This window comes from Ornithodoros turicata, chromosome 7 (assembly GCF_037126465.1).
Source record: "Ornithodoros turicata isolate Travis chromosome 7, ASM3712646v1, whole genome shotgun sequence".
Taxonomy (NCBI): Eukaryota; Metazoa; Arthropoda; class Arachnida; order Ixodida; family Argasidae; genus Ornithodoros; species Ornithodoros turicata.
The window spans coordinates 40,712,559-40,739,420 of record NC_088207.1 but is presented as its reverse complement, the minus strand read 5'-3'; the positions used below and the strand labels follow the sequence as shown (position 1 = coordinate 40,739,420).

General features: G+C 44.2%; 2 protein-coding genes across 9 annotated transcripts in view; one reads left to right on the top strand and one right to left on the bottom strand.

Moving 5' to 3' along the window:
- The window catches only part of LOC135401107 (mitogen-activated protein kinase kinase kinase 15-like), a 32,340-nt gene extending 24,391 nt beyond the window's left edge, over positions 1 to 7,949 (bottom strand). For 5 of the 8 annotated variants that reach the window (XM_064633285.1, XM_064633288.1, XM_064633286.1 and 2 more), the window contains exons 1-8: positions 7,900 to 7,949; positions 2,698 to 2,842; positions 2,270 to 2,461; positions 1,970 to 2,080; positions 1,661 to 1,830; positions 1,516 to 1,591; positions 1,290 to 1,382; positions 765 to 871 (exon numbers count right to left, since the gene is read on the bottom strand). In XM_064633285.1, the coding sequence (XP_064489355.1) occupies positions 765 to 871; positions 1,290 to 1,382; positions 1,516 to 1,591; positions 1,661 to 1,830; positions 1,970 to 2,080; positions 2,270 to 2,461; positions 2,698 to 2,842; positions 7,900 to 7,934 (929 nt within the window). In that variant the 5' untranslated portion in view covers positions 7,935 to 7,949. Of the gene's footprint in view, positions 1 to 764; positions 872 to 1,289; positions 1,383 to 1,515; positions 1,592 to 1,660; positions 1,831 to 1,969; positions 2,081 to 2,269; positions 2,462 to 2,697; positions 2,843 to 3,386; positions 3,481 to 6,551; positions 6,646 to 6,697; positions 6,766 to 7,899 lie in introns of those variants that run through there. The other 3 variants (XM_064633290.1, XM_064633291.1, XM_064633293.1) reach the window with 3 other exon arrangements.
- Positions 6,819 to 25,184, top strand: LOC135401111 (homogentisate 1,2-dioxygenase-like). Its single transcript, XM_064633305.1, has 15 exons — positions 6,819 to 6,928; positions 12,844 to 12,915; positions 13,078 to 13,166; positions 13,863 to 13,968; positions 14,057 to 14,110; positions 14,195 to 14,286; positions 15,244 to 15,278; positions 16,418 to 16,497; positions 16,557 to 16,656; positions 19,345 to 19,466; positions 20,405 to 20,509; positions 20,569 to 20,695; positions 21,811 to 21,863; positions 22,029 to 22,157; positions 24,850 to 25,184. Exons 1-15 carry the CDS (start codon positions 6,908 to 6,910, stop codon positions 24,988 to 24,990), a joined length of 1,326 nt encoding a protein of 441 aa, XP_064489375.1. The 5' UTR covers positions 6,819 to 6,907; the 3' UTR covers positions 24,991 to 25,184.
- Positions 25,185 to 26,862: the final 1,678 nt, after the last annotated feature.

Here is a 26,862-nt window from a genome sequence, read left to right as displayed (position 1 = left end):
ATAACCGAGCTGATGAGTAGCGCCACCGCTAGCTTCCAAATGCGGCGCTGGGAACGGGTGCCGGGTCGTTATAATTAGAGCCTGAAGTTTTAGGGTTTTACCCGATTCTTCCCCGAATTTGCACCCCGAATTGAAAGTTGCCTCTTTAGGATGAAACCCGATTTTTACCCGGCAAATTGCCCTCACTGGGATGTCTGTAGGAACGCACTAACTTACTTGTTTGGCAGAAAAATGCAGTTACACCACCATTTGTACCAAACCGCTACAATTAGTTTGCATAACTGAGCCCGATTTCTCCCCAAATTTAGAGTACTGGAAGTTTTTTCACCCGAATTTGCATGAATTTAGTGCACATGTTTATTTACCCGATTTTTACCCCCCAAATGTAGGAAAAAATATTTCCCGAAAACTTCAGGCTCTAGTTATAATCTAGTAGGTCGCGGTATATGTAGGTATAAAAAACAAAAAAGCAGAAGACACCCTAAAGACATCTATTTATAAAAACTTTCAAAACAATTTCCATTCATGATACCAAGCACAGTTTTGCCAGTTCCAGCTGCATGTGAGCCTCTCATGGCGTTACCACCTCCAGCAATGTATGGTAGGTAGGTTCATTTTGGTTTTATGCCGTGACTACTTTTCCTGAGGCTGTATGCATATACACTATTTTGCTCACTGTCAGTGCCCATCGTATCTCTCCTTATATGTTTTGCACATTGCATATTTAAATTGCAAACCTTGCTTATTATCTTGCATGCATTTACCTGTTAAATGCAAATGCATATTGATAATGAATAGCTGGCGTCGATGTAAACTTAATGTTTGGCACAGTCTTCAAGTCATCCACAAGCTTCACCATGGCATCATAGTCCTGTTAATCAGAGAATACATCAAGATTTTTTGTTATGTTGCTTTAAAACTACAAAAAATAACGATGTTAAAATATGTATAATGAAAGGCAGAAGGCATGATACAAAAGCAGATCAAAGGATTGAGGATGCAAACACAGGAAGATTTTATAGCACAAAATCAGGTAAATAGAAAAGAAGTTGTTTAATTGTTATTGTATTCATCGCAAAATTGCGATATGGGTACTGGGCATAGTACCCATAACGAGTGGATGTTACCTCTATGCATCTTTGCAACCTCACACAGAAAAGATTAAGAAAGGATTCAGAAGCTCCAGTGTTGAGCAACACAAGTAAGATCAAGTAAGCAAAAATGTGAAGTAACTCTCTACAGTGACACCAGTCCAGGTAAAATCTACCCCTTGTAACGAAATAGTATACCTGAATATCTCTAAATGAGATCAGCATGTTGAGAACAACATCGCCAGATATAATGTTTGGATCGTCCAGCCGCTTTCGAAAATTGTGCAGTGTCTACAACAGAAGTAGGAACGTCGTAGTAAATATGCAACTTTGCCAAATAAAGCACAATCTCAAAAATAGTGAGCAATGCTGTCTTATTTCTGTTAGCTTTAGGATGAAATATGGATATCCAAAACGTGCTCACTTTGGCTAGTTCTTCACCTGTGTACATTTCTCGCGCCTTCCTCAAGTCAGACAGGAACTTCTCTTTCATGTGTGCTCTGGACAAAATGGATGCAAAGAAATCATTAATTTTGAGCTACTCCAGAGTATAAGAATACGAAACTAACTTTGTTTGTACTTCAGCATCCTGTAAAAACTTCTTTAGGCGACTGTGTAGAGCTTGTTTGGACTCTACAGTTTCTTCAGTGACCAGTGCTACGCCCGACAATTCGGTGACGATGCAAGCATTGCTGTCGTTTACTTTGTATGTACACAAGGGATAATTAGAACACGCAATCTGTAAAATAGAATTCAATCTATTTTTTTATCATGAAGCACAATTTCTAGGAGGTTTCTATTCAGGTTATTTGAAGATGAGTTGAGCGCTGTCAAGATGGTGGCTCTTCGACCCACATTTTCAGACATACTACACTCACTTTGATCGCGTAAGCTTCACCGGGCATGTGATCGTTGTAAAGAATCATGTTCTGCTTCATCCCAAAGCTTTCTCTCACCCCAAGGTGATAGAATAAAGGATTCCGCTGATCCTATAATTGAAGAATGCATTAGCTTAGCTCTCGGAGGACACTATCATGTGGTTAAAGAAGTCAGGTCCTGAAAATCGCACATAAGAAATGCACATACAGCATGTATTGTTGGTGCAAAAGTGCATAATGGCTTGTTATGGCACATAATGTTATGGCTTGTATTGCACCCATATGAAAAATGTGTCTTACCTGCATAGACACATCCACAATTGCCACATCCGCATTGTAGAATAAGTCCAGCACTTTGGTCTCCCCAAAGTCAAGCTTTTTGAATGGTAGCTCATGCAGTGCTCCTCCAATGCAGCGTGCTGCCTTTTGGATTTCCTCGTAAGCTGCCTTTCTTTGAGACAGGCGTCCCAGACTGGAGCCTGCTCCCGTAACCTGCATCAACACCCCGTCGTAAGTAAAATTACAATGAAGTATTAACACCTAATGAAAATGGCTTAGCTGCTTTTCTGCCAATAAACGGCAAATCGTCATCAATGTGATGAAAACATCAGGATTAATACTGTCTAGATGTCACAGTGAGAAATGTAAGCTCCATAATCTGTCTCATTTCCCTCGGAGTCAAATAGTATCCGAGACTCTTTCTTTCACATTCCCGTAGTTATACTTACCAGGTCAATTACACAGACAATATCCATCTTGCTGCGAGGGCAGCTGCTCGGAAGGCTGCAGGTTGATCGTGCATCAATCTCGCTCATTGCTGGAGCCAAACAGCTCACTTTGGCAGGAACTTCATCTGTGTTATTGCACCCTCTTCTGAGATGAAACGACGAAGGAAAAGGTATCACACTGTTGCGCTGTAGTAGAAGCGGTAGCTCACGGTGCACTCAACTGAATCGCTGGCCAGATCGAGTTATTACATCTCCGATACGTTGAAAAACTGAATCCTGGGTCAAATGTATGTCACGACTAGAGACAATGGATCAAAATTTACTGCATTGCCCGCTTAAGAACTCTCGCAGTTTTTAAACCGCAAGCATGAGATCAGTTGATACACTTAAAACACTGCCAAAGATGGCTCGAATTCCGATTATGGCTTCCAAAAAGATATTTTAGTATTAGGAAACGTTCACCGAGAGCAGGATCTGGACATAAGGTGGAGATAAATTTTCGCAATATGTTTGTCGGGTGCCCCTGTACGCCAACGCAAATTTCTGCTGCTGTTTTTAGCTGGAGCGAATGACTTGTTTTTCTAGCAACACTTCGTCAAAACAGCGCTGTCAACCTTGCTGACGTTCTTTAGCAGCCTGTTTGATCTCTATTTACTTCCATGGGATACAACGTGGGCGAAGATATGTACCTTTTAAGCATGAGAATGTCATCAGAGCAACTTCGAGTAATGTTCAAGATAAGAAACCATGGCAGGCGCCATTTCGATTTTCCAGTCACGTGGTACGCGTGGGTGGGGACGGAGAGGAGGGCAAGTGTTTTTCAAACCTGAAGGTTTCGCGCCAAGACGGTGTGCGTCATATAGTCGAACAAAAAATACCTATAAAACCAATAAAAGTTCAAAAAGGATTGAAGGTGGCGCAGACGAGACAAAATGGAAGCACAAACAAAATGAAAAAAAGAAAAACAGAGAGAGAACCAGACCAACTATGCAGAGCGGCAGTTTGCTTAGATTGTGCGATGTGTCTGTTTTACCATTTCTTGAAGAAAGATTCTCCAAAGTACTAACATGAGCGACAAACAGAAACGACAGCAAGAAAAACCAGAGACACTCTCCCATTTTTTCTCAGCAGCGTAGCCAGCAAAATATTTCGGCAGAGCCGGATTCTATGGGAATTTCACGGGGAGTATTTCACCTTCGTTTTCCCTCTCCCAAATGCACTACCAAGGGTACAATCTCGGGGGGGGGGGGGATTTGAGCCCCCCCCCCATCTTGCTACAGATAACATAACACCATCAAGCAGTTGGAGAAGGCATACACACTGAAAATCCAGGGAGAGATAAATAAAAGAATACTCCTATTCTTCCCTTGCTATCTCCTTTTTTTTATCCATGTTTCTGCTACCACGAATGCCTTCATACCTTGTGCGTTTAAAAATACGTATCACAAGACTAGATTTCACAGTTGTTTATCTATACCCATACTCTACATATTACAGCCCACCCTTTATTATCAGGAACTGGTCGTTTCTAGCGAAAACATCGGAAGCGGAGAATCTTGCCAAATGAAAACGCGAGAGCAGACGATACCGAGACGTCGTCAGACGCTACAACAGTTTGTCTCTGCGCACGGGAGAGGGTATGGTTTGGAGGAACCACGTGATGAAGCGCCTGCCCACTAACAAGACATATTTGAGAGAGGGGACCAATGAGATGAGGACCCTCCACGGGCAACGGGGGAAACTGTGGGACTGCGCAGGACTGTGCGAATAGTAAAAATGTTGAATACAGCAAATATTTTACTTCGAATATCAAATCGAATCAATACAACGTCATGACTACAAGGAAGCCTGCTTAATGCAATGTGCATATATATGCCTTGTCGTGACGCCACATATTTGTACAGAGGGTCGTCTATAAGGGTTTATTCACATGACGTCATCGCAGGAGAGCCAGCAGATTTGACGCCATAATGAAGGTATGATGTAGGTCCCTCAGGCTTTGACTGCCCAGCTTCGCGAGCATCGCGTTCACCGTACATTCGGTGTTTGAAAGTTATGGTACTGTATGAATATTATTTGTGTCATATTCACGTAATTTCCTGGCGGCGAAAAAAAACCGGAACCAAAACTTCGAAGGGTGAACCTACATCATGGCGGCGATTTCGCTTTTTTCGAAGCTAGCGCCCTCTGGAGGGATGACGTCAGTGAATAAACTCTGCATTTCTGGAAGCTTTCCCACGAACACATTAGATCAACAGCGTTTTGACATCAAGCATTGATATTCAAGATGTGCACGACGAGTTCATGACAACGCAAGCATAGCGTGCACGCGTTCTTGTACGCAAGCAGAAGAAAGCAATATGTTCGTAAAGTAAATAGTACCATCATTCATTTACTTTCGAGCAACGTTTGCAGAATATGAGGCAGTTTTAGCCCTCGATTAGGGCGTCCTTCACACCTCATGTGATCCTTGACCAAGTTCAGGCTCACTTCCAAGATGGGAAAAAATAGCGGTTCGGTGCGGTTTGTGTTCGACATCCTGGTGATGCACCTGAGAACAATGACAGGTGGGGAGAAGGGGGTATAGAGTGTCGCTCGCGGCCATTTTGTCCAAAATTGATCTGCAACTGATCCATATGTATACGTATGCATGGCTGACTTTGTTGGTTCACTCGTGCAGAATCATAATAGCAATAAGTAACAAGAGTAATAATGAAGTACGTTCGCACGTACTTCACAGGGAAATAAAGAAAAACAAAATCACGTTTTTTTTTGTTTTGTTTCGTTTGATTTTTTAATTCCGTGTTAGCGCCGCGAAGCAGCTGTGGCTATGAGCGGCGTACAAACGTGGACAGATGGAAAGAGGACAGCAGGAAGGAGTGGGGGACAGGGGAGGTTAGTGTGCGTCCTGGGCCGACTTCAGGTGGAACTGTGCCGACATTCGCCTGGAAAGACTTCGGGAAACCTAGGGAAAACCTCAAACAGCACAGCCGGTGACAGGATTCGAACCCGTTTCACTTCCCAGTCTCGGCGTGGAAAGCTATTTCGTTCGAGTGCCACAAAAATCAGACTTGTACGTAACGCGTTACAAGTGTAATTACGTTACCATGCAGTAATCAATTACATTCTTGAATAATTTTGCGACTAATCGAATAGCTTTGTGAGTTAGTAAATTTTCGCGAAACAATTTGAACAATTTGGTAACCGCGGGTATACCCGCACCGGTGCGCTCACCTCTAATTATGCGCAATGTATAGTCGGTAGCACAACTGTCCTCCAGTTTTTCACGTTCGCTGAGCAATTCGGTTCGACACCTGTTACGTTTGACCAGCCGATCTTATTTGATTATTCTTATTTTTACTTTTTTGTAACAAAAACAAAAAGGGGGGGGGGGGGCGTAATTCGATGAAACGAGCCTTTCTTTCGCTAAAACGTAATTCGCTGAAATGTAACCTCTTCTCTAAAACGTCATTATTAAGACCAGGCTCGCTAAACTTTCGTATCATTTTCGACTAGTTCTCCCGAATTAGCACCATGGCTTCAGCCTTTCGGAAGTGTTTCTGGCGATGGAGAAAAAAGACGAAAACAATGTGTTGTTTAAGTGCATAATGTGTTTACAAAAATAAAGGCTTCTATCTTGTTCGAAGGCGAAGAAGTCCAATCTCAGAAAGCGCGTCAAGATATGTGTAATTTCACGAAGTTTATTTGGCCGGATGAGTTATTATTTTCCAAAGTAACGGTCAAAGTAACGCCTTACTTTCTTAGCCGTTACTTGATTACAATTTTAGTCGAGTAATTTGCAATGGCAAAAAATTACTTTTTTCACCAGAGTATTAGTAACTGCAATCAATTACCTTTTCCACGTAACGTGTACAAGTCTGGCACATACTTTGTGCTGGAGCGGCGATGGTTTTTCGAGGAATAATTTGGACAACACAGCCGCAACTTTCAACCGACTTTACTTGCTGAATCTACACGACGAAACGGTACAACAACACACCTTTTTTCCCCTCAGTCACGGTGCATGGTGTCATCCTGAGGAAGACCGCTCTGGTCAACACGTTTGCAATCTCCGATCAGCCGGGAGAGGACGCTTTCCCTCTCTGCAAGACCGTGCCAGTCTAGAACAAGTTATCTGAGGATAAGACCGCTAAGGCTGGGCACACTACGTTGTTGCTGCCGCGTTGACTGAGTGAAAGCTCGGAGAAACATGCCCACCACAGATCTCAAGGTGCGTACGCATTGTTTGCATCGTGTGTCGGTGTCACTATGGCCCTTCAATCGGATTGCTACAAGGAAAGGGGTGTGGAAAGAGATGTGGTAAATCGCAAGGTAGCGATATACATGTGCTGGATGCGGGAAGGCGCTGGGCATAACTTTGTAATACGAGGCCAAAATATGTCTTCAATAATTACGTCGTGACCTTGACCGGTGATGATAGTTGGGAGTATGCTTTGCAAATATGCTGCTGCGCCGTATATTTTGATTGGATGCCCTGAACCTCACGCGGACTCTATCTCGAACGAAAGGAAAATATTTGTGAGAGGCAAGAGTTGTTTTCTGTCTTGCATTTGCGGGATCCCTAGTAATGCTACAGTCTTCAGGTTTCAAGTCGTAGCGTTGCTACAGTTGGAAAGCCGCACTACAGGAATGTATAAGTTAACAGCGCTCTAAGCACCGCAGTGTACATTTGGTTAACGGCAAACCCTGACTTCTGAGATTGCTCAATATTTCTTCAAAAGCATGTATACATACACCCCCTTGCGAAGCCCAACAGCCCCCCAAGGACGAAATTCTGAGTAAATCACCGCACTAAGGTTCTGGAAACAGAAAGAAGATGAAAGGATGCCAAAATTAGATTGTATGTATTTTTCTTGAATTGAAAGGTAACTTCATAACAATGCCATAACGAATCCCCTCGTAAGAATAGCATGCAAACAGATATGATGATGGTTGGTACGACAAGTTACCAGAAATGTTTCACTTGATAAGAGTCCGTTCGTTAGCAGTGGAATTTGTCCGTCGTTTAGGACTCCATGACAACTTCAACAACAACATGTCAACTTCATTGTCCTCGGGAAGGGTTATCATAGTTCATGAAAGTGCATAAAGATAAATGTACAAACGCTATCCAATGCGCTCTGCTATATATTTGGCCCATCCTGGAAAAATTGAGGATATGTCAAGATGGAAGTTACTTACGTAATCGCCACTTCGTTAGTTGATCTTCGCTTCATAATGGCTCAGTTTACTACGTTGTATGGATGAATCACGTGAATTTGTACAATGATAAGATAAGTTGTGCTGTGTTGGTGCTGTGAGGAGGCTCACATATTATGGGCGGCGTCGTTGATGGGTCGCAAGGGGAAAATAAGGGCGCAAGCAACTGAGCATTTCCTGGATGCACTGCCGAGAATCAAGCATAAGGAACAGAATGGAAACTAATTTTAATAGCAACATATTTTTATAACGTGCAGATGTCTACTATATATTGCTAAGCAAACAGGGTATTTATGTACAGTATGTACATATCTGCATACTCGTTGCACCCTGTCTAGTATTTAGAGGCGTTTATTTTTGTGGTGCCTATAGGGACAACTGAAAGCCTAGGTATTGGTACTTTATAGTACAGCGCAATAGATGGAACGAGTTGCGTACGATAAGTGACGTGCAACTTACAGCGAAGATACATAATGCATGACTGTGTTAAGATCATAACCAACATATATTAATAATAACAATTATCATCATCATGATAAAGTAGCCGTTGTTTAAAGTTCGATGTAATGGACTTAATATATGAATGTTATCAGGATAACAGTCATATGTGTTATTTTTTTCTTATTAAAACAAATTGCCTTGTTTTCTTTTCGGTGCACGTCATAACGTTAGTACTTGTTGCGTACGAGTTTTGCTTATAGCTTCAATTTGCTCAGAAGGCTGTGGTGTCTAAGAGTTGCGTTATCCACGTCTTTAGCCCTTGGTGAAATTGGACGAGGCCTTCATTTTTACCATTTTTTTTCTACGGTGTATGTTTTTTCTACGGTGCTGTTTTTACCAAGGGATTCCGCGTCCATCCTCGCGCACAAGGATAAAATAAAACACGCTATTCCTATTACATTCTGGTGCAGAGCACATAAACACGTCGTCAACTATATTTTGCGCGCCAGGGAACTTTGGTGCGGCGTCACGTCGTGCCATTAAAAGTGTAGTCATCAACGGAAGTCTCCGAGCTTTCTGAAACGGAAGTATACAGAATGTGTTTCAAAATTTTTTTTTTTTTTTTGCAGTTGAATTCACGATTTTTGGTCACAGACCTTGGCTATTAGTGGGTACTCTATAAATAAACAAACAAACGTTGAACAATCATGGAATCCTCCTATATCATAATATAGATTAGCCAGTTTGAGTATAGCATAGCAGAACCCCGGGCTTGAGGGAACACGAAGAAGGACGACATGACACAGAGGTTAAATGCTGATTTTGAGCTTTTTGCTGGTTCTGAGCATTCGTGTCGTTTCGTTCTTCTTAGTGTTCCCTAAAGCTCGAGGTTTTTCTATGCTATGGATCTCCACCAGTTAGCTGCGATTCTCTCAGCTCTCTCTAGTTTTAGTAGATCGGAACGTGTTTACGATAACAGTTCCGAAAACAAGATAAGCCAATTCTTCGAAGCGGGTGACATCAGCGTGGTTTTTGATAACTTAATTTATCGCATCGTTTTTGTAGAGTTCTTCGGGTGTACTAAAACTGCGAGATTTAGCACATCTGAAGGACTCTACGAAAACGATACGACAAGCGAATTTATCAAACCCGAGTTTAGCAATGTGATGTCACCCGCTTCACTGAAACAGGGCGATTGGTTCGTCATCTTTTCGGAACACCTGAGCCTTTTCCTTCAATCTACCGTCGGCATATGTCGGCACAGTTCCCCTAGAAGTCGGCCCAGGACGCACATTTCCCCAGGGCGTCAGTCGTGACGTTGCCCACATACGTGAGGCCGACAACGGCAAGCCCTTTCACCATCATCACCACCACCACCACCAATCTACCGTCATCGGATCGTTGGATTTTTCGCTTTTCGAATACTATCACATACTGAGGACATGGTAGAGGCGTTCACAACAACTGGACGGGGGCTGGAGCAAGAATTCGTGTGTGCATGGCAGGTTGAAGTTAGGGCCCCATAGGGCGTTTCCGTTTCTGTCGTCCTAGGTCGGCACACTTCTTGAAATTCATTCAGCATAACGTCGGTGAGGTCATTACTCATTGCCCCTCACATCACATCTTAAATCATCATTTGACTTCAACTTCAAAACACGTCAAAAACTTCAGTTTCAAAATCAATATTGTTCGACATCTAGTTGAAAAGGCCCATCATTCAAGATAACATCGCATTATTCATGATGTGACGTTTAATGATGTCCACGATGGTTATCGAACTTCCCGACATATGGTCCCTTCACACACAGCAATGTAGGTACACGGCTAATCAGCAAATTTATGCCCAAGACCTCATGGCACGGGATCAGCCGTGCGATTAACCACCGGTGGCATATATGCAGCTGGGCCAATATGCCTGACGGTGACAAATGCACATTGTGCGGCGAGCTGGCGTAACTTGATAGTTTTCGTCGTGTCGTTTTTATCGTCGTCTGTGGTGTGCGTGTGGAGAGGCCTGTCTGGAATGCAGCTTTTCCGTCTGCCTCCGGCGTCTTTCCAAGGACGTTAGGCGCTCTCGTTTTGCGAGCAATATTTGTTCGGTTGTCGCGCCTTCCGTTTGCTGTTTTCTTTTCGAGAACAAAGCTGCGGCGTGTCAACGGGCATAATCGAGTTGACACGTGTGTCTAATGTGTCGCGTTGACGAAAGGTAATGGGCTACTGGTTGCTGAAAAGAGAATGCATACTGTCCGAGTTGGAAGGTTGGAAGGTGTGGATGTGTTAGTTACGGCTGCTGTCACCTTTAAGCACTCTTCTTATATGGACTATGCTCCCCATAGCGAGCTACAGCGAGCTTAGCATGCAGATGGCATTTGACGGTCAATGTTGACGTTGTTAATTTGAAGTCTATCCCACATTCAAGTGAGACGGACCGGTGCATTAGACCCTGGCAGACTTGTGCCCGTTACTCGAGAAAAGTAATCGATTACCGTTACCGTTATTTGCACGGAAAAAGTAATTGATTACCGCCGTCACTTGCACGGAAAAAGTAATTGATTAACGTTACCAATTACAGGACTCCAAATGTAATTGAGTAACGAGTAGAAAAGTAACGCGTTACTCCGGTCGTTACTCTGCATTCACGCAAATTATACCCGTCTTTGTGTGCCTCAGCAAAAAAAGAAAGAAAAGTTCAACAGCGGAACAGCTGAAATAACACTAAAAACAAAAACACGTAGGATACGTAGATCTGTACGTCTACTGTTAATTATCGTCCGGGAAGAGGTTGGTTCGATTGTAGAAGATCATTGCGTGGAACTTCCCCACTCACTAAACCTCCAAAGCTACCACAAAGGTACCACCACACTGGTGTTTAAAGAGATTAGGGATAGAGACCAAGAACTTCCAGAACAAAGGCTGACGGCACAAGGATCTTGACTTGGGGCAGAACATCCGAAAATTGAGTTAGTCTCTGCCGGAAAAGTAACCAATTACTGAGTAATCGATTACTCAGAAAAGTAATTGGTTACTCGAAAAATTACTTTTACATTCAAGTAACTGATTAATCGAAACATTATTGAAAAATTAATTGATTACAAGTAACGGAATTACTAGTAACGCGTTACGCACAAGTCTGGTCCCTGGGTATGTTACGAGAGCTACGATGGAACTGTGCAAGTTTATGGTTCCGGAAAAATCTACGACAAATAACATGCACTTTACACGAACAATGTGCGTAGCTAACTAATATGTATATGAGACAGGGGTATTTGATCAATCAGTACGCTGGAGTCCTATGCACCATTTCGAAAGCCCTATCGTAAAACGGGTGGCAATCTACCACGAAATAGATATTTCCAGTCCGACAGAAACGTTAGAATACAATACATATATTCAAGAAAAAATAATAATTACTTGCGAGTAATTACGAGGGTTGTCCCTATAAGTTATCGGCCTGATGGACACAGCCACTCGTGAGCGCCCACAGCGTTCTACGCTTCTTCTCTGAGTCATAACTTCAGAATACGCTTTGTAGACCAGACCATACCTGGGTAAATTACTTCTAAAATGTAATTAAATTACATTACTCACTACTCCAGTTAGAATTTAATTAAATTACATTACTCATTACTGCAATTGAAATGTAATGAAATTACATTACAATTACTACGAAAAAGTAATGACATTACAAAGTCATTACTGCGATTTAATCTTGATGATATTGAGGATGTGGAAATTCATTGTCAGACAAAACTACGTTGAAAAAAGAAGACATTTTATTCTGTGCCGATTGAGTGCGTCACCGTTCATAGTGGGCGTTAGAATTCTTTTAAATCACCAGTCGGCAGCTCTCTTTCTGCCAAGTGCCAGCACAGAACACACAGTCGATTCTTTTGTAAAAAGTAATGAGTAATATCATTAAAATTACTGCCAAAATGTAATTAAATTACATTACAAATTACATAATATTAAAAGTAATGCATTACATTAAAATTACCAGGAAAAGTAATTTATTACTGTAATTTCATTACAGTAATGACATTACTACCCAGGTATGGACCAGACCACTTTTCCCTGCAGTACTTACACGGTCACAAGAAAAAGCGAAATATCAATACTCGCAAATAAGAGCTGAAAGGACCACTAGAGCTGTGCCCTGCTGCATTCCTGGTGGGAATCTTCTGAAATGCAGAAGTTATTTTACCGCCTCTTTGGGTTGGTCTTTAACTTGGCGCACTCTTCTTCTGTGAGCGAATACTTAGCCCTAATTTTACACTACGTCATGCAGTCCACACCATTTTCCCACTTTTTGCAGTTTAAATGTATACGTGCTTGAGTCTAAACATCAGTTGATCGCCGCCGTGCTCTTAATCTCTTGTACCGATTCTGCTTCATCTGTCATACATAGCATACTTGTAGCAATGATGTGAAGCAAGTCAAATTCTAACCATTGTTGGTTGTCATTCTCCACAATTTCATTCTGTGCAGTACCACACCGGCTTTGGAAGCGAGTTTTCTTCCGAAGACCCTAGGTGTCCTGGAGCTCTTCCCGTTGGCCAGGTACCAACATTCCTGTTCTGTCCTTTCCTCCTGTTCTTTACTCTCTTTGGCTTAATAAGTGCTATAAGTGTGTCGATATTCACCTCAATGCCCATGTCGCCAATGCCGTCAGTTGCTCGTCTCGATGCCATGTCGTCTGATGGTCGCCTGACTTTGTCGTAGAACAACCCCCAGGAGTGCCCCTATGGGTTATACGCGGAACAGTTGTCTGGTAGTGCGTTTACAGCTCCAAGGGAACACAACAAAAGGAGGTGAGTCGACAGGAGAGAGAGGAATAAGAAACAGGAAACAAGATTGAAGTGTGACCCGATATTAAACAATTTATGGTTAATTAGCTTGCTTGCAGTTGACGTTCATATTTCGATTCTGTCATTTTACTGAAAATTAATCGTGCCAGTGTAGCCGGCTGCACGTGAACCACAAAGGAGTGATGTACATTTTTCTACATTTGCACATCACCAGGTGGTTTGTATTTCCCCTCTTGCGAACTTGGAAAATTATATGGTTGGTTCTGGGCTTTCATCAGGTGCTTTAAAGCAAATGTAGGCACGGCTTGCCATTACGCCACCTCAGGAGTTACGGGCAGCTTACGGAAGGCGGCTCCGTAATTAAGGCGCTCGCCCTAACCACCAAAATCGCAGCCAAAATTTTTATTGCACCGTGTAACAAATGACCTGCTGCATGTATGATAGTGTCTGCATCATGCAACGGTAAAGCGCAAAAGTGAGATCCCCCCGTATATGGCTGTATGATGCAGTACCAACAGGCACAAAGATTTACTCTCATGAAGTGCCTACTGTCTGAAGCCTAATTGTTTCCTGTACTGTACTCCTCTTTTTTTTTTCGTTACAAACAAACAAACAAACTGTATAGCTGATGGTCTTCCTGTATACGTTCTTGACGGCAGTCTTCTGAACTGACTCGTAATATTCACTGTCCTTGCGCAGCTGGTTTTACCGGATACGCCCAGCTGTTCAACACACTCCGTTCCAGCGGTACAAGGGAGCGAACATGACCATCGACTGGAGCAGCAGTCATCCGAACCCAAACCAGGTGACTACACCGAGCCCTCACATCTCCCGAACGGTTGCTGCAAACGTTGTGTCACTTTTGAATACGTGTTCTTTGTGTATCATTACAGATGCGGTGGCATCCGTTCGACTTTCCCGACATGAAGAACGTGGACTTCGTTGACGTACGTGTCTAAACATACTGGCAAAATAGCTGTATCCTCTGTCCGATATACTATTCCCCCGCTCCTGGATCTTTCCAATTACAGGGCTTGAACACCATCTGTGGCGCCGGGGATCCTCGAGCTCGTCATGGGATGGCCATTCATATTTTCGCTTGTAGCTCGTCAATGACAGATAAGTACGTGGTCTGACAAGTGTAAGGTCTGTTTATTGTACAGAGCTGGACAAAAGTTTACGGAACACGCTCCGGGGCATTCCTTCCTCAGAGTGACGAGCTAGCAGCGAATGGTACCGTACGGACTTAGATACGTGCCTATATATGCCTAGATACGTGCGTTAGGCCCCCGCCTCGCGTTAGGCCCTCGCCTTTGGGTCAGGCCCTCGCCTTTGGGTCAGGCCCTCGCCTTTGGGTCAGGCCCTCGCCTTTGGGTCAGGCCCTCGCCTTTGGGTCAGGCCCTCGCCTTTGGGTCAGGCCCTCGCCTTTGCGTCAGGCCCTCGCCTTTGCGTCAGGCCCTCGCCTTTGCGTCAGGCCCTCGCCTTTGCGTCAGGCCCTCGCCTTTGCGTCAGGCCCTCGCCTTTGCGTCAGCCCCTCGCCTTTGCGTTAGCCCCTCGCCTTTGCGTTAGCCCCTCGCCTTTGCGTTAGCCCCTCGCCACGGCCACTTAGCCCATATACAGCACGGATGGCAAGCACGTTCTGGGGTTGGTTGGCAATAGTCTCCGTACTACAAAGCACATTACCATGTCTATTGACGGTGTCTTATGCTGTTCTTATGTAACACCAAATCATCATCATCATCATATAACGGTGTTTTAGGACGGGTGTTGTTCAGAGACATTGTATAATCTTATTCTTGGTAATGTACTGATATTCTGCATTCAAACATGGCAACACTGCATGAGGCAACGAAACGACAGTCCCGCGTGACATGTCCGCGCCGTGCGATAATAGCGCCCTCAAGCATGTTGTGAATGAACGATGCCACCTTCTTTCCATCTTCACGAGGTGTAATGTTGGTAAGCTTGGTCAGTAGGCTACTGTAGGTACGGCAGGCTTAAGGCCTGCCGAAGCTTCGCGCATACTGTGAAGTTGCGCGTTCATGTACTCACACGTATTTATGCATTTTGTTTCGTGCAGGGCTATGTACAATTCTGATGGAGACCTCCTTATTGGTGAGCTTCGATTGGACTATTTCACGTTCCAAGCATGTGTCCTTTTTGTGCGCATGAAATACATAACAAAAGCCACGTTCAAGTCCCGAGTATACTGCTATATGAAGAACTAAGCTTGTGTATTAGCCGTTTTCCTTCTTGCAGCGTTCTATGCGGCCTCCTTCTTTTTAGGCGTTAGTGTACATTACCTGCTTTAGGTTTGGTAGTTGCCCGACCTTTCTCGTTTCCATTTCCTTCACTTTGCCTTTTCTCTTCCTTGAAACCTCAATGCTGGCACGCACGTATAGCTTGCTTACAAGCCTTTGATTACGACAGTGAGATGTGCGTATAAAACATTTTAAAATAATAGCTTCATACGGACGACCATCGTGTAGGGCCGTTCGTGGTTTTTGCAGGGCCAACTATCACGTGATACACTATGTCCAAGTGACGTGGTCACGCGATATGGCTACGTCACGCGTCAATTATGGAGCTGCAGCACTTAAACACGTTTTACGCAATGGCCAAAGCTGCGGCTTTTTTTTTTTTTCGTTTTCGTTACTCGATTCGTCAGGCTGCACGATTGAAAGATATTTTTGCGATTCGCTCGCTCCGAACAACACTCTTTCAACAAGAACAACAACAACAACAAGCTATTTCGCTTGAGGTCAGCAAACTTATTTCCAGATTTATTCGTATTTTGTCGCGAAAATCGCGACAGCGGACCCCACCGATGGGGAGGAGCAACCGGAGGATCTCCTCGTCGGCTCACGTGACGTTTCCGTGACGCTTCAACTACCCTCCCTCACGCCTTCTCGTCCTCACGTATTCTCTGGGAAGTCACGCGCCAAGGCCCCGCCCACGTTTCCTCACCTTGACGTCGCGCACACGCCTTTCTGCGCGCGAATTTCAAACCGTAAATATGTTCCTTATCGACGTTGTAAATAATTGGCGAATGATTTTTAGCGCCTATTATAAGTTGTACAGCTCGAGTCTGCGAAAAGTGAAGCTGGGTATCGGAAACTAAGGGAATACACTACCTGTGGAAACAAATACCTACGAATTGATGCTTGGAGAGCAAAACTGTCCCTTTTACTTTCGGGCCATTCGATGTGCATGATTGTATAATGGCTAACGTTGTATCACTTCCATTTTACCAGTTCCACAAGATGGAAGCTTATACATCGTGACAGAGTTTGGAAGGATGCTTGTAGTGCCCGGCGAAATATGTGTCATCCAGGTATGATGGTCATTTTGCCAGTGCTTTCGCCAACGCACTTCGTACGCCTGCTCTTTCAGCAAGGAATGCGATTTTCCGTCGAAGTTTCTGGGCCGAGCCGCGGTTATATCTTGGAGGTCTACGACAACCATTTTGTGCTTCCCTACTTAGGCCCAATAGGTAAGCACACGCCGACGCTCTCGCAAGTAGGAATAGTGATAAGAATGCATCAATATACTCATTTACCTTTGGCTTCAATATTTCTCGAAATACTTTTGTCTGTACGGAAATTTTTTATTTTTTTTTTGTTTTGGAAAAGCTGTTATCCCGAACATTTCTTTTTTTTTTTTTTACACAAGTCAGCTGTTGCGAGAAACAGGATAACGCGGCGCATACAAGTTACTTTCTGATTCGAAGGCGCGAGCCAGTGGTTTATCGATTATTGCAATCCCAAACAATAGTGCTTGTAAAATAAGATAAAGTATTTCGTATAAAATAAAGTATTTTGCGAGCACGGGAGATGTTGCAGAAAAATGAGTTGAAATGGCAGTAATGGTGGTTACAGTTTCGTTAAAGTTGTAGCATATTTATGTGTCACTGTAGACATGTAAGAGGTGCATCACTGTAAAGGGTGCACAGGAAAGAATGGGAGGTGGATGTTGGGTCGTTGTTGCAGTGCCTGAATAAATCGCTGGTGAACGTTGCCTGCGCCTCCCTTTGCAGGCTGTCGCTGGGTACTGAGAAATTGAAAAAGTCCACCCAACTGGTAGGGATGTAGTTGTGCACTCTTATTGACAGTACAAGAAATTTGAAGTAAGAAAAAATAAAGCTCCACAAAGGAATCCTGTCACCCCAATAATATCCTTCTTGACTTCCACGCCATCCATTACACAATACATCACCTTGACATTGTATAGACCTAAAAATATACGGAAGAGCACAGCACCAACTGCAACGGTTGGCACTGTCGCCGCACAACGTGGTGTTTAAGTGAAAGAACGAGCTTAATGCCATCGGAGCTAATGACCGGCTGCTGGGTAATGTAGCACCGACGATCATTTATAAAGGCTCCGCACATAATCATACGCGCGCCAGACGAGCCGTGAAAGGTCACCAGCCAGGAATGGAGGAAGAAAGATGGCACGCACCATATGCTCTCCCCGTGTAGTCGACAAACCAGTGTAATATTGCACACAGAGGAGAACACTTTATAAAGACCAGCACGCTATCGTGTAGTTCAGAGATGACAGTGTGCACGAGCTTTTTGAGCCCGCACACTCCTCTCTCTATTGGTTTCAGGACTTGTAACCGACATGCACATACTTTTAGAAGTGTCCCTAAATTAGGAGAGCTGCTACAGTTTGATGACATGAAAGTTCTTGATTTACGTATACGTAATATTTATTAGCGTATAATTTTTTTTTAAATGGGCTACCAGGTTCTTTCACGCGCCCGCTGTTGACTGGAATTCGGTCGAGCAGGTCGAACGAATTCTTCTGTGATCTTGGGAGCCTCAGTCGATAGTCATGTGAACCCTCGCCTTTTGACCTTGTCGATTAATCGACTGGGGCTTTTAGTTGACATCTCTAGCCATAGTTAGCACGGAATCAAAATTTAGTCGACTTTAGGGCCCATGTAACCATAGCAGGTCGTCGAAAAGAGACAGACGTCGTGGCGAGACAGGGTGTGTCTGCGCGTGAGAGGAGGCGAACTACCAAACACCCTAAAAGTATTTCCTGCGCCGAAATTATGCAATGGTATTGGTTGATTCCATAAGACAAGAACACCTCCTTGGGACGGAATTGAATTGGCTACGTTTCCTCCCCTAGACAGTATGCCTTGAAAGATGAAAGATGAAAGTCACTGAAAAAGTTAGCCAGCTGTAGGACTCGAACCCACATCTTCTGGATTACCGGTCCAGGGCTTGTTGAGGAACTTGAGGCCTTGTTGTGATTGTCCCTTCTACGTTGTTCCAGCCTCAGAACATCAGTTATCTCATCTTCAGTTATCTCACAGTATGTCTTCCAGCAAACGTCAAGTGCCTGCCTGCCTGCCTATCTGTTCGGTGCCATGCGGTATATCAATCAAGTTTTCCGCTTCCGTGAATATAGAGTACTAGTACGGGATAGTACTAGTGATATTCCCAGCCTTACGATGTCTATCGGATGGTTTTCGAATTTTGATTATCTGGATGTTTTAGGGATTATCTTGCGGTGTGTGTATTTTACAGTGAAAAATACGGTAGAAGATCGCGTGAGGGAATGCGGCCTGCTTATGGAAAGTTCTTGTTTCAGCATATGGCGTTGTCCCGTCCTGATGTCGTCGTCGTCCCAAGCAGCACAATGTACTGAAAGTCGAGTGCAATAGGGGTGGACGGGTAGGTGGAAGGCCTTGAACAGACTCGTGAAGCTAAAGAACATTGATAAGATACATACCCCCCATTGCACTCGACTTTCAGTACATTGTGCTGCTCGGGGTCTTTCATGCTTTTGATAATAATTTGACTAGATTTGCATGCAAGGTGACTTGCACGTGGGGATTTGCAATTTGCACGTGCCGCAGGGTAGGACTGCGAATAATTTCGATCACCTGGAGTTCTTTGACGCACGTTGCTGGAAGTAATGGTCAGGCTTCTCATTTGTCCCATTTGTCTGTCCTTGCATGTAGCCACTCCAGACCTGAATATGTTATTGACACATTGCCACTCTAATAACTGGTGGGTCTACAAACTTGGGCACTGGAGGCGACTATCGTTATAGTCGGAAGTGAAGGAGCGAAGTAAATATAACGCTACTGACAGGAACTTGTAATGAAAAAGCAAGCGAGTGGCGGAACTGCTGTTCATCGCCATATTGTTTCCTATTGCAGGAGCAAATGGACTTGCAAACCCCCGTGATTTCGAGATTCCCACCGCTTGGTATGAAGACCGTGATGACATCGTCTACACGATCGTTAACAAATATCAAGGAGCACTCTTCCACGCCACCCAGGTCAGTGCTAGAACGTACATTCGGACGCGGACAGTTGACCTTGTTTGTACAAATTAGCGCCACCCGTAGATAGTAGATGTTGTGTATACAGGGAGAAGCAAGCCCGAGATGAAATGTATAACACTCAAAAAGCAACACTGAAGCTTTCTAAGTTTTTGTACTGGGTGGTATACGGCATCAAAAGACAAAGAACGAAGGGGAAGTACAAGAAAGTCAAAAGAATTCAGACAGGAGAAGTAAGCCAAAGTAAAAGAGACATAAAAAGAAAGTCGAAGGAAAGGACGAAGGCACAGAGTAAAGTAAAACATGAGAACTGCCTGGGCTGTATCATCACTGCATGTACAGTTCCGGTCAACCTTAATAATAACTCTGGAATAAATTCGGTCTCACTTCCCAGCGCGATAACAGGCACCCTTGGGACACTGGGGAAATGTTAAGTGAACACGTGCACGTAGTTTGCGTTAAACTAACAGAATAATTTTATTCAATTAAGATTTTCTCATGGCCCCAAGGGTTGCTGTAATCGCGCTCGGGAACGAGACCACAATTTTTCCAGTGTTATTACTAAGGTTGACCGAGGCTGTACACGCGACGTCGCCTTGACGTCGCCCTGATGTCGCCTTGATGTCGCCTTGACTTTGCGTATTCTTAGCGTAGTTCTGAAGTTCTGACGTACTGTCCTGCGCTGCTGTTGCCCACAGTTCACCACATTTTCGTATTTCACCCCAGTATTTCACCCCAGTATTTCACCCCAGTATTTCACCCCGGTATTTCACCCCGGTATTTCACCCCGGTATGTCACCCCGGTATGTCACCCCGGTATGTCACCCCGGTATGTCACCCCGGTATGTCACCCCGGTATGTCACCCCGGTATGTCACCCCGGTATGTCACCCCGGTATGTCCCTTTTATTTACTGTTCCAAACATCGTGTTTCAGGGTCACTCCCCCTTCGACGTCGTCGCCTGGCACGGTAACTACGTTCCGTACAAGTACAACCTTTCGAACTTTATGACCGTCAACACGGTGTCCTTCGACCATTGTGTACGTTTCTGACGAAAATGAAATTCCAACCTATTTTAACGACCTGTACACTTCTACAGGATCCATCGATCTTCACCGTTCTGACGTGTCCCTCAACTAAGCCAGGAGTGGCCATAGCCGACTTCGTCATTTTCCCTCCTCGTTGGTCGGTGGCAGAGAAGACGTTCAGACCTCCCTATTACCACAGTGAGTTACCAGAATGACGTCACAAGCTCAAATATGGTTGGCCTTGTGTGATGTTCACACAGATGATTTCCTCGATCGCAATTGACGTACATGTTATATTCGTGAAATATGTCTGCGAGGTTAGGTTAGGAAAACTGGAGGCTGCTGCAACCGAGGGCTAGATGACTTATACATCAGGCCGAGAGGAAAGGTAAAGATTAAAATGTGCTAGAGGCCCTGATGTCCGTAAGAAGTCAGAACGCTGGTTGCCTTAGCCCAGCCAGACAGTGCCCACAGCAGCTTCCTAAAGTTTAATGCCAGAGGCCGGAACTTGCTAGCCTAAAACAACACAGAGATTGCGTCCATGGGAACGGTATAGAGCACAGCAAAGCAGAATGTGCTTGGCTTCTCCTGCTTCTCCGATTGTGCGGTAATAAAGACAATTCTCCTTACCAGACCTACGGACAATAATGGTATATTTGCAATGCAGGCCCAATACAACTTGTACCATTATCGCACGTAAGTCTTCAATTGTGTCTGCAAAGCTCAAACATACGGTACATCCGCAGTCGGTAGCCCTTCCGTTATGACACAGCCGAAACTGCTGAACCCTCCCCCGGAGCAAGGAGCCGTCCTCTACTACCCAACGTTACTCCCTAAAAAAAAAAAAAAAAAAAAAAAAACCGTTTTATTTCAGCAATGGGGCCCTGAACAGATTCCGAATGATCGAACGTTTCCGCGAGTTCCAAGTGTTTCTCATAACTGACATTTTACACACTGCTATAGCATCGTCATATTGTTGCTTATTTTGAAGTATCAAGCTTTTCTTTGATACTTTAATTTTATTGCCTCCTTGTCTTCTGTCTAGGCCTTCTGTTCGCGTTCCTTTTCTTTGCTGCGCGTCCTTGAAACGCTTCAATCTACCCAAGTGGTCAAGGAACGCGGCTCTGTCGTGTAAAACTGCTGCGAAAGTCGTTACTGGGACAGGTCAGGAAAGCTTGAAAGCCCCTGTGAATGACACGAAAATATGATAACGCGAACATCGATTTTTCGTCCAAACTGCGGTGACGCGTTTCCCTCAAGCTTCATTGTCTTCCGCTCCACGGAGGTCTAATTTCTTTGCTTCGTCGTTTCAGGAAACTGCATGAGCGAATTTATGGGGCTTATCCTGGGAAACTACGAAGCGAAGGTAATGCTTTATACTCGCGTCGTTGCTCAAGCCACGCGGAAGCTTGACGACAGCACTGCAAGAGTGCGCCTGTCGTTGTCTTTCCGTGGAGCATGAGCACACATGTCGTATAGCCTCTGAAGATCTGATTCCTGAACAACGTGTTCTTGTCATTCCGTCTCGTAGGAACGAGGATTTGCACCGGGAGGAGCTAGTTTGCACAGTATGATGACTCCACACGGACCTGATAGTGAATGCTTCGAGATGGCTTCCAAGGCTAAGCTTGCCCCTCAAAGAGTCGGTGATGGCAGTTTGGTAAGACTATAATGTATCCACTTTATTTTCTAGAACTTCAGTGCAGTAGGCGATCGAGCAATAGCGGTACAAGCCCGAGGAACGGTTGCATTTGTATTCAGGAATCGAATTAGAAGCCCAAAAGGAAAAAGTGACATATGCGTTCCACGAAATTGAGTACCTGGATTTTCAACAAACTACAGCCAGTCAGTAGGGCGCGCAAGTATTTGATCAGCGCTATATCCCAGCTATGCGCTTTCCTGCAAGAAGTTCATAAAAGCAGATGTCAAAATTTTCATCACTGATTGACTGATTGATTTTAAAAGAAATCATAATCTAATGGTATACTTCTTCGCGCGACATGGTACTGCGTCGATGACATTGCTTTTATTTATGTACGAAGCTACATCCAGGTAAATAAAAAAAATATAGGAAAAGGCTATGGATGGGGTGATAGAGCCTCAGTGTGCCCGACTGAAAAAAAAAAAAAAAACGGCTCAAAATTCAATAACACTTCTCTGGAGAAAAATACTAGCGCGCTCACTAAACTCCATTGCGACTATATGGTGTGCTATAGTTGAAGCTGCGAGCGTATATGGCCACTTCATTCGGACGATAAGAAACGCTATTGTAGAAAGGTCTTTTCAGTAAGAAAAGCAAATAAACGTATGAAGCACTACGGTTGCAGAAAGAGCATAGTCGTCGCGGGGTTCTCTGAAGAAGACTTCTTTAGACGAGCTCTCACGTCAATCCATACGCCTTCGTCGCTATGCGCCTCAGTGCATTTGTACCACGAGGAGATATTATTTTCGACGGTTACTAAAAAAAGAAAAAATAACAGAACAGAAAGACGTGGGGGCAAAGAGAATATGACTACCCTGCGTGATACAGCTATACAGCTGCCGGATGTTCGGCGTCAAGTCAGTTAGCCTCAGGGTAACATTGGAAAGACACCTTTCGGAAGTATGGCTTCCGTCTTGCCGACCTTTTCAACGTGTCACACGCCATTGAGAACGTTCGGAAGCGCAGGTACGTAGTTTGAAAGACAGTGTGCCCACCTCCACGCAACGGGGTGGACCTCGATATTCCCCGTTGCAAAATCCCCGATCTGGAAATTCTCTCGTTCTCGAAACAAGGAAAATCAAGGAGGATGCTGGTCTGCTTCGTAAGATGGTACATGCCGTGTTTAAAGACACGGTATATCGCTATTTAACTACCCAAATTCACGGGTTTTCGATGTCTGTCCAAGTTGTTTTAGCGAACGAAAGCCAAATTTTAGCGGCCGTTAGGCTTAGCGGTGCAGACACGACTGAGCACCACGTTGGTTAGTTTATTGTTAGGTTAGTTCAAGTTTGGTGTTTGCATCTCTGTCCGGGTTAGTTTAAGTTCGCTGTTGTAGTTTCCCGCGCGCGACTGTGCATTTTATAGTCAAATAACGTTTATTTCCAGTAATTTATTTTGCAGCGGGAATTTCGATAACTTTATATCGAGGTACACCGCTCGCAACGCCCTGATACGGAATGGTTGGCTTGGCTTCACAGTTCACGGTTGACTGCGAAGCACAATTCAGTTCTCGTGTGTGTGTGTCACGGCGTCTGATGCGTGCTTGTTTATGAAATGTCTTGTAAAACGGAACGTCCCAATGGGTTTTAGACTATCAGTTATTACTGATTGGTAAGTGAAGTACATTACTCGACACACGACTGCTGCGCAGAGACATGAGTGGATGCGTTACCCCTTTGGAACGACACTCGGGCACACTAATGTTAGACCGAAAGTTCTCTTATGAAACATATACGTACAACAGTCGAGTATAAAAGGAAAATTTGAGAGAAAGGAGGTGATAGCGGCGAGGATTGTTCGGCTCTCGGCCATCTTTTCGTTTGTTTGTTATGCGGCTAAGAAGAAGTTAGCCTAAACCGGGCTGGCATTCCACTCGTGAAAGAGCTGAACATCTTGGCTCATCATGGTTGTCCCTAATTTCTCGGTTCAGCACATCGGGACGGCCTCGACATTCCCAGCTGCGAAATTCCCGAATTCCCGGTTTCACGGTCTCGAAACAAAGAAAATGGTCGATGACTTCGTAAGATGACGTGCCGTGCCGGCCGTGCCGTGCGTTTTTGTTTGTTTGTTTGTTTATTTGTTCTTCTCTTTTTTTCTGGCTCTATTTTTTCACCCACAAACGCGTTTTGGAGTAGCCAGTTCTGACTGGGCCGGGACTGACCTCTCCATATTTTCCTTTCTTTTCCGATCCAATCCAATGACATGCCGTGTTTAAATATCCGACATCACTATTTAAGAACTCAAATGCACGGGTTTTCGATGTCTGTCCAAGTCGTTTTTGCGAACGAAAGTGCCGTCAGGCTCAGCAGGACGGACACGATGAACAGCCTGTTGGTTATTTTATTATTAGGTTATCCCAAGTTCGCTGTTGGCATTTCCCGCGCGCGACCGTGCATTTTATTGTCAGATAACATTTATTTCTAGTAGTTTATTTTGCACAGGGGATTTCGATCACTACACATCGTATCCCCCATGTTCGCAAACTCTTGGGTTCTTTACGGTTTTTTCTCGTGTGCTTTGAGCATAAAGTAATAACAATGCTCAATACTTACCTATTCATTAGGTGCTTCAGATGTACCATGTAAACGGTCCTCCCTCGCGCCAGAGTTTTCGCGGTTAAACTAATATCAGTACCCGATGGTCCTTCCAGGCGTTCATGTTCGAGAGCTCTCTGAGCTTAGCCGTCACAGAATGGGGAGTCCATACCTGTAACAAGCTGGATCAAGATTATTATAGGTGCTGGCAGGGGATTAAGAAAAGCTTCAACCCCAACTGGAAACCGTCGGATTAGTATCTTTAATAGGTGGCAACAGAGGAGCGCGATACTTGACGCCCTTGATCGAACAGGAGGCTGCAGCTTCCCTGGCCACCACTGGCACCACGCGAGATTACGGCAGGCGTCAAACGTATCATTGCTGAATTCAAATACGCTACAAATAATGTATACTCCACTAGACAAAAATAAAATGTATTACTTTGTTATTACTTTAGGTGTATGTCTTACTCTCAGTAAGTATTATGGTAACGACAGTGCTACAGAGGGTCGTCTGCACGACAGCTAGGTATGAGAGTTGTCGCATGTGTTAGATAACCGTTTCGTACATTCAACGGTACTGCAGTGTAAATGGGATAACGTAGTTCGGCATGATACAAAAGTCAACGGAAATAACGAGCGGAATGGTTGGACTAACTTGATATAATATGCGCAGCTTTTAATGATATACGATCAATATTGTTACACCTGGTTAGTAGCAGTAGTGGTTAACTAGATGTCATTTTTTTTCTTTCCATCATCTCATTAGCGCCAATGTAGCTTTTCACTTGATTGTCCCAAGTTCGATACAGATTTTCTTTTTTCCGTGTTTCAAGTACAAAGCTGTATCGTCGATCCATAGGATATTGATGAACGTGACTTCCTGCTGATTTTTTCGATGTCGCTTTTTATTCCTTCCAACAAGTAATCGAAGTATACATCATAACATATGGAACAAATATATAGCACCAAGGTTTGTCGTGGGGAAACTGTAAGGAGTGACTACATGGAACAGAGGTGATGTAGGTGGTGAGCAGTCTTGAGGAACATGCTGAATATCTTGGTCGGTCACGCACATTTCACTTTGCTTTGGTTGTCTTCAACGACATAACTACGCCGGTGCATATTTTCTTGCAAGTAATTTCTGCCATGCAGTCCCCTACTGGCAGTGTTGTACCGTAATCGACACTTTTTTCGCTACCGGTGTGCGGCTCCCGTGGCATAGTGGTTAGGATGATCGCTTTCCCCCGCCGAGACTGTGACTGAGATGATGCGGGTTCGAATCCTTGCATCGAAACCTTCAGTTCTCCTTGAAGTCGGAAAAGTATTTCCGTTACAAATTTATGGTAACGCGATCTTCGTATCGTTACCAATATCGATGCTTTTTTGTGCCCCCATCACCAGTCATATTTCTTATTTTTACTCATTGTCACTGGTCCACCTATAGCGCGGACCACTGACAAGGACAGCTTTTCGAACATTCAGGAGGTCTTCAAGTGAACACAGCAGTTCACGCTAGGCTTGAGCGTCCGTTCAGTGTCTGTGCGAGGCGCTTGCGGGAAAGCGCACTAGGATGACAGACGAAAACTTTGAGCGCCTACTATATCTAAAAGTCAACCAAAGTGTCTAAGCTGTATAATAAATAGTCAGCTTTTTTGTTGCAAAGCTGTCTTCTCCCAATAGACCTCTCCCTGTTTGTAAACAAATGACGTCATAGTGTTCGACAACGCCACCCATTTGGTAGACTTGAACTACGCTCGAAGCTAGGGGAGAACAAGGTCGCGCCCAAAAGCCACGGTCTTCAGGGGATTTCGACGGTCTCTGACAGGGACGCGACCTTCGGTCCTACTTTTCTTTCAACAGGAGGCAGCGAACAAGTGCCCATTCGTGGAACTCAGCCCTCCCCTTCCGATTTGTTTCTGTTTCAGTCTGTCTACCAACGTCATGATGACATTTCTCGGGTAGAGGTCTTCCTCTATTATCCAAATGGAGTGTTTACGTAAGCGAGATTTAGATGTTGCAGATTTCATGCAACTTCTTGGTGTATTCAATAAATAAAGTATCAGGTAAAGTATCGCGCTATTTCTCTTATTAACTGTAGCGGTATTTCGTTACTTTAAAAAGGAAGTA

Bases quoted from the DNA above. Each gene is read 5' to 3' on its own strand.
- LOC135401111 (XM_064633305.1), top strand. From the start codon at position 6,908: ATGCCCACCACAGATCTCAAG. The intron at 16,657-19,344 runs GTAAGCACACGC...TTCCTATTGCAG, and splicing joins TCCCTACTTAGGCCCAATAG to GAGCAAATGGACTTGCAAAC. The intron at 19,467-20,404 runs GTCAGTGCTAGA...ATCGTGTTTCAG, and splicing joins CACTCTTCCACGCCACCCAG to GGTCACTCCCCCTTCGACGT.